This window comes from Carcharodon carcharias, chromosome 21 (assembly GCF_017639515.1).
Source record: "Carcharodon carcharias isolate sCarCar2 chromosome 21, sCarCar2.pri, whole genome shotgun sequence".
NCBI classification, from domain to species: domain Eukaryota; kingdom Metazoa; phylum Chordata; class Chondrichthyes; order Lamniformes; family Lamnidae; genus Carcharodon; species Carcharodon carcharias.
The window spans coordinates 37558069-37570727 of NC_054487.1; the positions used below are offsets into that span (position 1 = coordinate 37558069).

Sequence of the window (12659 nt, forward strand, 5' to 3'; positions counted from 1 at the left end):
GAATGAAGTGTCCACTTCATTTGTATAAGAGTAGCAGGAGATTTTCGGTGGCTGGAAGTTATATAGGGAATGTCCTATCTGTAATTTACAGTATAAGCTGCCGAAAAAATAGTATTTAGTCAATGTTGCTATTAGTTTGATTGTTGCAGTAAAAGTCTGAAAACTTGCAATCTTGTCATGTGATCCTTTCAGTTGGCCACTGGAAATTCAAATACCTTTTTAAAAGTTGTGGGGCTATACAGAGGTCATAACAATTATGTTGTCTTATTTTCTTCAAAATAGTTACAATCAAAAGTATTTTCAAACTGCCAAGGAATAGCCTGGTGTATCAGCAATGTATTGGATACATATCTTTAGTAAGACCTCTCCAAAAGCTTAAGTGACCCAAGACCAGAGTGGTTAAAACTCATGCCTGACAACAAAGACAGGAAAAGCTGTGGGGGTGGCGGGGGGGGGGGGGGGGGGGGGGTGGAAATCAAACAATACCATTAGTTAAATCGTTTGCAGATTCCATCCTTACCACTATGCATCTTACCATCGCCCATAAATATGGACAAAGCTGATCTCCAAAATATTCAGTAGCCTCTATTGGGAGCTGTGCAGGTAGGTTGTCAATTGAACACATCAAGATCCCATTGCCTTCTAAGCTGCAAGTACAGAAAATTATATATGCTGCGGTAAAACTACATTTACTGTGATGGAAAATCTTGCTTTAAAAGGAGTGTCTGCATTTCAGAGCTGATTTTCCAAAGACACATTTTTGATGTGGCATTTGCCCAGAAACACATGCTGCCCCCAACCCAAGAGCATAAATCTGGAAATAACAGGCTCACTTGGCACCATTTTTCATCCATTAACTTCAAATTAATGGATGCTGAGTTCCCCTGGCTTTTGTCGTCCCATCTCTGGCTGTGCCTCCAATGCCTCAACTCTAAGCTCTGGAATTCTCTCCCTAAACCTTTCTGCCACTCCAGCACTCTCTCTCTCTCTCCTCTTTTAAGATGATCATTAAAACCTACCCCTTTGACCAAGCTTTGACCTTACTTGAGGGAGGATGTAGTTGCACTGGAGGCGGTTCAGAAAAGGTTCACTAGATTGATTCCAGAGATACGGGACTTGTCTTATGAGGAGAGATTGAGCTGTTTAGGCCTATGCTCACCAGAGTTTAGAAGGATGAGAGGAGATCTAATGGAGGTATATAAGGTTCTAAAAGGGGATAGACAAAGTAGACGTGGAGTGGATGTTTCCCCTTCTGGGGTATTCTAGAATGAGAGGCCATAGTTTTAGGCTAAGGGGTGGTAGATTTAAATCAGAGATTAGGAAGAATTACTTTTCGCAAAGGGTCATGAATCTGTGGAATTCACTACCTCAGAGTGGATGCCGGGACGCTGAATAAATTTAAGGAGGAGATCAACAGATTTTTAATTATTAATGCGTTGAAAGGTTATGGGAAGAGGGCGGGAAATTGGAGTTGAGGCCAAAGTTAGATCAGCCATGATCATATTGAATGGCGGGGCAGGCTAGAGGGGCTGAATTGCCTACTCCTGCTCCTAGTTCTTATGTTCTTATGTTCTGGTCACCTGTCCTAAGGTCCCCTTTGGCTCGTGTCAATTTTGTTGTCTGATTATGTTTCCTGTGATGTGCCTTTGCAGGTTAAAAGATGCTACAGAAATGCAAGTTGTATTTACTGTTGACTGTACTTATTGCATCACACACCAAATTAATACTGTAAGTTCTTGTACATATAATATGCAGTCTCACTTGTTGTCATTAAGCTATTAATGTATATATTATTGGAAAATATTTTTCTTTTAAAGTAGAGGTTTAGTCTGTGGGTGTGTCTTAATTGGATTAAAGCCAGCTAGTCTGGGTGTTTTGATGTGTACTAGTTTTGATATGTGAGACAGATAGTGTGCATTTGCATTTTTTTTGGAATAGAGCATTCAAGAAGTGGGGTGAAAACTACCACCTAGCTAGCAGATACCAAGCAATATGTTTATATTACTAATAAAATTGGTACTATGAAAGAGGTTTTATTGTAAAAGGTAGAGTTCAAAGAGACTGGTAATACAATGAGAATTCACATTCAATGACCAGTGCAACAGTTTCGTGTGTACAGGGCAGAGGCAATGTGAGATCAAAAGGCAGCTGTAAGCCTCCATCTGTCTCCACAGGAATCAAAGTGAAAAGAACATCATTTTGAACTCGTAGGGTAAAAATGCTTTGCCTGGTGTCTGGTTAAGTCTATGAGTTGCTGTTGCCTTAATGGAGATTAGTTTGGGAATTTGTTGAAAGTTATGATAGTAGTAATTTGTAGCCGTGTGTATATATATTTTTTAACCTGTGTTAATTAATAAAATGTTTCATTTAGTTTAATGTAAAACCTCGAGAACTGGTGGTCTGATTCCTGAACTGATCGGTGTCAATGTGTAGGTCGTGGCTCAGGCTTCTGAGTCAGAAAGTTGTGGTTTTGGTCCATTCCAGAGACTTGAGCACAAAAATCTCAGTACAGTGCTGAGGGAGTGCTGCACTGTCGGAGGTGCTGTTTCTTGGATAAGATGTTGAACCAAGGGCCTGTCAATCTCCTCAGATGATGTAAAAGATCGCATTTTAAAGGAAGAGTAAGGGGTTACCCTGGGTGTACTGGACAATATTTCTCCCTTAATCAACAGCACAAAAACTTCATTATCACAATACTGTTTGCGGGAGTAGCAAATTGTGCTTGATGCCGTATCAAGCTCCTGGACGCAATCTAGTACAATGATTGTAGTGAATCCTACCTGTCATGAATAACTTGTTGTTCTGCATCATACATACAAAATGGCATGTCAATGGATGTGCATTCAGTCATAAACTCAATGGAGCCACCAGTGTCAGCAGAAATGTCACAGATTGCCAAAAATCTAGAAGAGAGGCACAACACAATACCTCATATTATATAATACTCATATACAAGTTAAGGACAAAAAGAGAACATGCATTTTTGTGGAGTTGCTGCATAGTTTTATTACATGGTACACACAGAATAAGTCAACATTTTGAGGCTGCTTGTACAGTTAAGAACTAATGCTTTTGGGATCAGAGTTATTTGGCAGCATCTCTTGGGTTAAAATGAGCCAGAGATTTCAACAGTTCTGACTGTGGAAAAAAAGGGGTCTCAAGGAGTTGGACTACTCTTTTGGTGGCACAATCAAACAGAAGAAAATCCTTAATGGATTATGACCACAGTCCATTTAGTTCCATTCATCCCTCCCCTCCCCTCCCCTCTCCTCTCCTCACCACCCTGAGGAGTTGGGGAGTTTGGATTGTATAGGCCTCCAGGAAAGGATTAAACCATCATTCTGCACCTGGCAGTGACTTGTTGCTAGGGTGGAGTGGAAAGGGAGGAGCTTGTCCTCTTGGTGGGCCCAATAGGTACAGATATTTAGCCTGCAGGATTTTTTGAGTCTCCTACAACTTTCAGACAATCACCAAAGCCCAGGGAAGAGTGGAATTAGTAGTGTGTAGCTCTCGATGATGTGATGGTCGTGCACTCTGATGGTAGCTGTTAGGGAGTGGATAGTATTGAACTCTTACCACATAGAATTGTAAATGAATACAATCACTGTGGCCTACAAATTACTGTTTGCCTAAACAGCTTATGACTTCTTGACCCTTTAGCTACTACTTAAATGCAAACATGGGGTAAAATAAATGGATTAATGCCTGTTAAAATTGGCCACAGAGGAATATGTTAAAAATATGTATACTCATGTCAAAGTGCTCAAAATATCTCTATTTCCTAACACTACACCAGGAGCGTCAAAATGTTTGTCTCTGTGGATTGCATAGATATTAAAGGTTTTCATTTTAAATTCTGGTTCCCGGTAAATGCTCGGACCAACATGAATCGAAGATGGGGGGGGACAACACTATGGTAGGACGATTCTTTGTACTCATGCTCATTTGAAATGTGTCTCCCCACAGGAGTGCATTATTAGTGAATTTGCTGGTAAATGTATAAACTACACCACATAATAGAATATCTTCAGGAGACCAAGAAATAAGACACAAGAAACAGAAGCAGGGTTAGGCCATATGGCCCCTCAAGCCTGTTCCCCTTAACACTGTACCAAGAAAATGGGAACCTTTGCATATTTTTCGTGGAAAGTGACCTGATAACTTATTTTCATAATGAGTTGTTAAGTATGTAATTGCTTTAACCATTGACCTATAATCAACCTACCTGTGTGGTAATTGTGGACAACCATCACTAGTTGGGTCAAAACTTTTGGCCGATGCCAGCAAATTCTGAGCATCCAATCGTGTAAGTAAACGAGGAGTATCTGGATCCCAATAAATACCATTCACCAAACAAGTGGTATATGGGGCAATCTGAAAAACAGTGTGGACATTTTAGCATCTTCAAAAGCTTAAAGCTATCCCAGTTTAAAGCAGTTTAGCTGCCAAGATACACTCAACAAGTTGCATCCCCACACTTTCAGAGAAGCATAAACTTAGGGGTGATTTGTTCAAGGGTAATAAAATGATGGTGGGATTAGATTTTGTTTGTGCGGGCAAATTCATTCAAGTAATTAGTTTAGGAGAGACCAGGGAGTCACAATCTTGAGTTATGTAAAGGCAGACTAAGTTCAATTATTCATTTCCTAGAGAATAGTCAATCTGTTGAACAAGCTTCTGGCTCACTTAGTGAATACTGATTCACTGAATTCCTTCAGATGCGAGCTAGGCCTGTTTCTAGCTGGTTTGGAGATCTGTAATATAAATTAGTACCAGAGTCATCTACCAGACTAGCTTATATAGCCTGAGGAATCTTCAATTTTTTCCCCAACTGGCCTATATTTTTGTCTTTTTTACCAATGCAAAATATGCATTTAGGTAGGATGGAGACTCCAAAACATCACAATTTTGTGGAACAGGCTGGATTAGGTCTTTTACCATCCCTCATTTTTTTGCATGTTCATATATTTTGTACATTAAAGTCTAAATGGAAAAATAACAAATAAAATCAGTCAGAGCGCAGTGTCAGAATTTCTCTAGCTAGGTGCAAAGGGTGGTGGATTTAGCTATGCTGGATGTTGACCTTGCAGGCACACTTGACATCCGATAATAACCTTGCAAACAGATGAACCAAAGAGTTAAAAATGCAATGTAAGTGAATCACTGTGCCAGATTGGTAGAACAACTTCCAAAATGTGGGTTTTAGTTCCTCGTTGGACATGGGACAGCTCAACTGAACTTTGACTGGGAAATAAATTGTTCTGTTGACCAGATTGATAGGAAGTACACAATGGTATCAGCAGGACAGCTGGCTATCAAAAGCCTTCAATAGACATTAGTGTTATCACCATCCAATAAAAAGGCCCTGTGAACGTGCAGGTTGTGTTTCCAATGGTTATAATGGGATTGCGTCCATTGGTGCCAACCAGCATTGACCCTGCTGGAGTTTGTGTGGTCAGTAGAAGGGCACTTCACTGGCGCAGACATATATCTTTCCCCATTCAGTTGGAAAAAAGTCCAGCCATCACAGGGTCTGGGGGTGGAAAGTTGCGCAGCAACACACCCATTTCCCCACCCTGCCAAGGTCCCTCTCTAAGAGACTGATCCTAAATTTTAAAATAAGTTCCCAAACTCAAGAATCCAGGCCATTGTCCTGGCAAGGACTTCCTTTGTTGAGTCCCAGTTCTGCCCTTCTGGAGACCAGTGCACACAACTTCACTTTGTGTACTAGCAGCAGTCCTACCATGGGTAATGAGAGAGCTGGGAAGTTGGATCTCCCAGTTTAAGGGTCCTTTGAGCTGGTTCCAACCTCCAACATCACATCGTGTTGACATTTGCTTCAAAAAGGGCAGGCGGAAGTTCCGGCCCTTATCAGACCACCAGTAACTTACAGAACAGCAGCTGACACCTGACACAACCAGGATCTCACCACCTTAAAAGGTAATAATCTCTGCATTGTTCAATTCTCTAACAATTCTCTTAATCTGTTTGACCCAATTGGCATAGGGTCAAACAGGTTTAGGGAATAAAACAGGTGGCTCAAAAAACTGTGGGAAGAAGGGATTTTGATCCATGGGGCATCGGCATCAGTACTCAGGAAAGAGGGAGCTGCACCATTGGGATGGACTCCAGTTAAACTGGGCTGGGATCAGTGTCCTGGTGAATCATATAAAAAGGGCTTTTGACAAGGCTTTAAGCCAAAAGTGGGGAGGTGGTCAGTTGAAAGGTAAGCTGTGGGGACGACACAAAGAGGCTGCAAAGTGATATGAACAAATTAAGTGAGTGAGCAACAGGGCGGCAGATGGAATATATGTGGAGAAGTCTGAGTTATTCACTGCGGTACTAAGAATAGAATCAGAATATTTCTTAAAAGGCGTGAAAGTTCTAAATGTTGATGTTCAGAGAAACTTGGGTGTGCTTGTACAAGGAACACAGAAAGTTAGCATGCAGGTACAGCAAGCAATTAAGAAAGCAAATGGCATGCTGAGCTTTGTTGCAAGGGGATTCAAGTACAAGAATAAGGAAGTCTTGCTACAATTCTACAGGGCCTTGATGAGACCACATCTGGATTACTGTGTTTGTCATCTCCATTTTTAAGGCAGGATATATTTGCATTGGAGTCAGTACAGTGAAGGGACACTAGATTATTTCCTGAGATGAGAGGGTTGTCCTATGATGAGAGGCTGAATAAATTGGGTCTGTATTCTCTGGTGTTTAGAAGAATGAGAGGCAATCTCATTGAAATATACTAGATTCTGAAGGGGCTTAACAGGGTTGGCAATGAGAGGTTGTTTCCCTTGCCTGGGGTATCTCGAACATGGGGTATCAACTCAGGATTTAGAGGCTAATCATTTAGGACTGAAATGAGAAATTTATTGACTCAGAGGGTTGAAAAATTTTTGGAATTTCCTACCACAGGAAGTTGTGGATTCTCCATTATTGACTATATTTAAGGCTGAGATAGACAAAATTTTGTTCTTTCAGTGATTCAAGGAATATGGGAGCAGGCAGGAGAGTGGGGTTCAGGCATAAGGTCAACCATGATCATATTGAATGGTGGGGCAGGTTCAACGGGACGTATAGTCTACTCCAGCTCCTATTTCTTATATTCTTGAGGTTCGTTAGGACTCTGGCAAAATCACCAAGTCACTGCAAGGCTGAACGTAATGCTGAACAGTATTAGCTCCCAGATGTGGACTAACAACATGTAGGAGGGGTTTTTCTCACTGCTGATCTTCAAAATTGGATTTAGTTTGAGCCTGGCAATGACTAACTATAAAAATGGCCCTGTGAGAACACTAAGCTTAGTCATCTAGAGAAATTCTGCCCTTCAAATCAATCTTTACTCAAGTGGCTGGATAAATTTTTATGTTCCACAGGGTTTATATTTTATACAAAACAAGTGCATGATGGTCTCTTACATCGGTGCTGAAGCGCGAGGTGTATAATTGAGGATGATGTTGATATTCTACAGGGTCATATTTCCCATCACTCTTTTTAACAACATGGTGATGACGGCTGAGAACGGTGCAGTAAATCTTACTTCGATCTGTGCAATGAAAGATAAACAGTTAGTTCCAAATTGTGAAGAGCTGACAATACTTTAGTTCTTGTCATTTGTAATGAAGAACAGTGAAATTGGAACATTTTTATTCCCTCCCTTCCCCCGTTGTCCTTTTTGTTAATGACATCCCACCGCAGAACACCAACCATTTCATGCCCAGGGTGGGGACAGCATCCTTTCCATTTTTTATCACCTGCTGATGAGTATTTTCAACTAGCAGAGGCCTGATCTGCTCAGGAATTGTATGCACAATTGTATATCTTGCCTTGTGTAATGTTACTAATCATACCTGATTGTACTGCACCCGTCACTAGGCCTTTTCATTTGTACAAGCTAGTTATGCTGAGGTTTAATATTCATTTGACCAATTCTATTTAGGTACAACAAAACTATCTCTGAACCTTGCTTCAAATAATCAAGGTCAAATATAACTTATTGTAATTTTTCTAAGAGAAAAGCAAGTCAAAACTAGTAAACAAAAGATTAATGATTTCTTTCAACAAGTCTAAACAGGTATTCCTCTCAATAAACAAACAATAGTTTGTTTGTTAAATGGTATATCGGAAAACAATCACCAATTATACAGTAATTACCCTGCTCATCCATTGATGTGTAATGTAGTTTTGTTGTTTCGTAAAAAGCGTAGGCTAATTGAAACAACACAGCAGTGGTTTCTGAGCCAGGTACTTGCGAGGCCACTCTCCTCAGACAGCTCCAGACAATCTTGAGCATCATCCTAGTTGCAAAAGCTACAACCGGTGCAAAGGAACTTTTTAGAAGTCTATGTTTGCTGGAAGGACAAATCAACTAATGTGCAGACAACGCAGGGAGGTGGTAGTGCAACGAGACCTCAGTCAGCCAGCGCTATTCTGAGAAGGGGCCATTTTCTCTAGCCACTGCCTTCAGGTTAAAGGCAGGTAGTGCTGCACTGGGCTGCCAAGTTCAGACACACACACAGCGTTTGCACTCCAGAGTTCAGAAACACACAGCGCTCACACCCTCCTGAGTTTAGAAACACATTGTGCTCACACCTTCCCCGAGTTCAGGCAATGCACAGCGCTAAGACACACACATTTTGAGCACAATGAAGAGTAGCCAGTGAACATGACAATGCACTAATACAAAATATTCATTATATCTGATCACTCTAAAGACATGGAATGAAGCAATCTTAACTATTAAATACCTCCAGACTGGAAAACACCCTGCAGCTCATGTGGTTCAACAAATTCACAAGGAAGTTCAGTAAATATTTCTTGTGCTCCCTGGAAAGACAACAGCAGTAATCATCGAAAAGAATATTTTGTTTCTTCTTCTGCAAAATACGTTCAGATCAGCAAACTTTTGCAGCAAATTCTTAGACTTATATAGCATCTATAATGTTCAAATAGATAGCCACCAAAGTTAAAATCAAAACTCGGAGGAATGAAGCAGCAAGAGGATCGAAAAACTGCAATGACTTTCAAGAAACACCACTGGAGCAGTATGCGCTAAAATTTGTAGAAAAGCAGCACTTTCTAGTAAAACGCAACACAAAGTTAACTTTGTTACGTAACTAACTTAAACACAAAACTGTTGGGAACCCAAATCTTCAGCTCATTCACTGAAATGCACAGCTCCTTTAAGATTCGAATCATGGAATGGTCACAACACACAGGGAGGCCATTTGGCCCATTGAGCCTGTACATAGTTCTCTTGCAAGAGCAATCTAGCTAGCCAGTCCCCTGCTCTTTCATAAGAATATAAGGACATTAGAACATAAGAACTAGGAGCAGGAGTAGGCAATTCAGGCCCTTGAGCCTGCCCCAACATTCAGTATGATCATAGATCATTTTGGCCTCAACTCCAATTTCCTGCCCTCTCCCCATAACCCTTCAACCCATTTCTCTCCAGCCCTGCAATTGTTTCTCCTTCAGGTTCTTATCCAATACCCTCAACTCATCCCCACTTGATATCCCCAGTTCCTCTTCACCCCAACTAATTTCCTCGGGCTGGATTTTACAGCTGAGTTCGGTGGGGTGGGGTGGGACAGGGCGGCTGATCCCTCTGCACAAACATAAAATGCGGTGTGATAACATCGGGTCAGCAATCTGACATCATCACGCCAGCCTCCGATTTTATGGAAGGCAACAGGTGCAGACAACAGAAGCCTGCCGACATTTTTAAATAACCAATTAGCAAAATATTGAGCTTGTTAAACACCCAATTGTCTGCAATTTCTTGTTACCCACTTCATCTTTCAGGCACCACATGGGAAAATATTTGGGATGCTTCATTGCAGCTATGAGGAGACATACAAAGGCGGAAGAAAAGGCCTCCTACGGACCTTGGCTGCATGTAGCAGCAGAGTATGCTGCTGAAGGTGGCAGCATTTGCATGTTTTTTGACTTCAGTCATTCAATGTTTTAGTCTGAGGTAAGAAGTAAGAAGAGTTTCAGAGGGCAGGAGGCCTTTAATTTTGTATCCATGACTGACTTCCTGTTCATGGCATAACCCCCCGCCCACATGACGTCTCGGCCTAGAGGTTCGGTTGGATGCAGAGCCCCTTTTCGCACCTCTAATTGTCACTGTTCCCACTGGGCGGCCACTAATTGCCGTATGGCGCTCGATTGGCTGAGATGAGACAGGGGCGAGTGTGAGCGGACCACTCACTTTCCGTCCCACTCCCCATTGAATACCGTAAAATCCAGCCCATCATCATCTCTCCATCCCCACCTAATTGAAAATAATGCATTTGGGAAATGTCCATCCTCCCCCCTTAGTTGATCCCAAATAAAAATGACAGTTACTAGAAACAGTGTGTAATAGGGAGCATTTCTGCACGAGTGTTCCTTTATGGTGTGGTCTTTCAGTCTGTATACAGACTGAGTTCCAGATGTAGAAAAAGTTCTCAAATAGTTAGAAATTATTACTTCAGAATAAAAGTGGGGAAATCAGTGCAAATGTGTGCTCAATAAAACACTATATTTAACACTGCACATTCATTGATAAGGGAAAATGAAACCTATCCATAAATCAGCAATGACAGATGTGTTTCTTCTGTTGTTAACCCAATGCACAAACAACTGGTTGGCAGGAGTAAACTGACATTCAAAGTTGGTCGCTTCATCAAAGCTCTGAAATAATGAATGACACTTTAGACTTTTAAAGTCAGGAAGCTTTCAACATTATTTGAATCTAAGCCTGTTGGCAATGATTTGGAAGGCAACTGCAACTACAATTAAGCAGAATAAATACTGGACAGGCATTTGTGTGACATGATATTGGAACATAGGAACATATTGGAACATCTAGTTCACCTTCTTCCATCCCAGTAGTCACATAATACAACAATAACGGAGTTGTTGCCTAATCACAGCAATTATTTTCCATCAATTAGTCGACAACTGACCCAGAGGTGAGGAAAACCCAGTGATGGAGAGCTTTGAGGACCATAGATCCCCTGTCAACCAAGCATGCTACACTTAGCACGTGATTTTTCAAGGTATTCATATACTGTATCCCAAAAGGTTACTTTCAGAAAGAAATCTAATTTCCATTTGATGAATAAATATTAACTGTTTCTGCCATCTCCCAAAGGAGTTTATTCCATAGACTGACTGTTCACTAACTGAAATAATGTTACCACAGGTTTGTTCTGAATTTAGCCCCTTTTCAAACACCGGGCATATCCTTTGCTTCTAATGTCCTGGATTAGGTGAAGCAGCTTGATAATGATGTGCTAAATCCTCAAAAAACAGGTAGCAAGAATTCACCCAGTTCTGTTATGAAAAAAAATACATTTCCACTTTGAGGGACAATCCCACATCTCAAAATCACTATTTAGCTGTTCATTAATATGCACGTCTTTCCCTTCTCTGAATTTATTAACTCCCACCATAAACAACCAATATTTGAAAAAATATTAGAAAGGCACTAAAAGTAATCAGTTAGCACTATCATTGAAATTGTGGAGGAAGCAGACAGGAGCATTCAACTGAGCATTCATACCTGACATTGCACCCAAGCTGTAGCTCTCAAAGGAAACCAGGCAGATTTGGACATTTCTGTGAATGTCTGGTCTCTACGATGTTACCAAGTTTATTACAAGCATTCCCCTGGAACTTAATAAAATGCATGCGGCCTACCTTGGAGACATTACCAGTGCCTGTGAACACAAACGTAACTGGTCCAATGGACTTTGGCATCAAACCTAAGGAGATCTCATAGCCACAGTCCCGCACAGCTTGCACCGCCTGGGCACTGTTTCTGTAATTGTGGGCCATGCCAATATGCTGAAAACAGAAAGCATTGACTGAATACAGCAACACCCATTAACATAGCAGCTTACAAGTTAGCTCCAACTCAGAGCCATTTGCTCCATGACTAGATTCACTGGAGGAGCTTCCTAAAATACGATTACTGGGGAACTTCCTTGAAGCCTCCTCTCCCCAACCCCAGTCCCCAGCAGCCCCGCCCCCCACTCCACGCTCATAAACCAGGGATTCCATCATACCTCCACTAAAGGTACAGTGACAGAAGCACTGACAAAATTGCAACCACACAAAAACTTGCTCAGTGACTTTAAAAGAATTTTACTTCTCAAATATTTATCATGGATCCATATTATTGAATGGGTGGATGAGAACTTTGGCCTATTGGTGAAAGGTCTGAAAATTTCTGTGTCAGAATCTGACCATCAAACATCCAAGTACTTGAAAGTGAAGCTAAGAAAAAAAGGGGGTTAACTCAAAAATAACACAGTCTGTGGTAACACTGAAAATGGATACAATGCTAATAACCACACAAGGACAATTGCATTGAAAACAAAATTGTAGACTGTGAATGAGGTGAATGGCTCTGTTGCTTAAGGTAGCAAGTCCCAGACTCTACCTCCAGGCTGCTTGAACGAGCACATCTCAGCCAGGATGAATCACATCTAGCCACAGTGTCACAGGGTTGGAGGGTCCTGATAACAACTCAGCAACCCCTACTGGAACTGATAGGCTTGAATATCAGGAGAAAGTATGATTTGGGCTCAGGCATAACACTCGACTGGTGAACAGCTTATTGAAACCATTATCTAGAGAAACATGAATAACAGGCTTTGGGCAAA

At 41.2% G+C, this 12659-nt stretch overlaps 1 protein-coding gene across 3 annotated transcripts in view; it reads right to left on the minus strand.

Annotated features, from left to right (window-relative positions):
• Positions 1-12659, minus strand: part of aass (aminoadipate-semialdehyde synthase) — a 115487-nt gene that overhangs the window by 73764 nt on the left and 29064 nt on the right. For all 3 annotated transcript variants that reach the window (XM_041215618.1, XM_041215617.1, XM_041215615.1), the window contains exons 7-12: positions 11692-11838; positions 8751-8829; positions 7422-7549; positions 4226-4374; positions 2781-2903; positions 536-647 (exon numbers count right to left, since the gene is read on the minus strand). In XM_041215618.1, coding sequence (XP_041071552.1) covers positions 536-647; positions 2781-2903; positions 4226-4374; positions 7422-7549; positions 8751-8829; positions 11692-11838 — 738 coding nt within the window. The remainder of the gene's footprint in view (positions 1-535; positions 648-2780; positions 2904-4225; positions 4375-7421; positions 7550-8750; positions 8830-11691; positions 11839-12659) is intronic.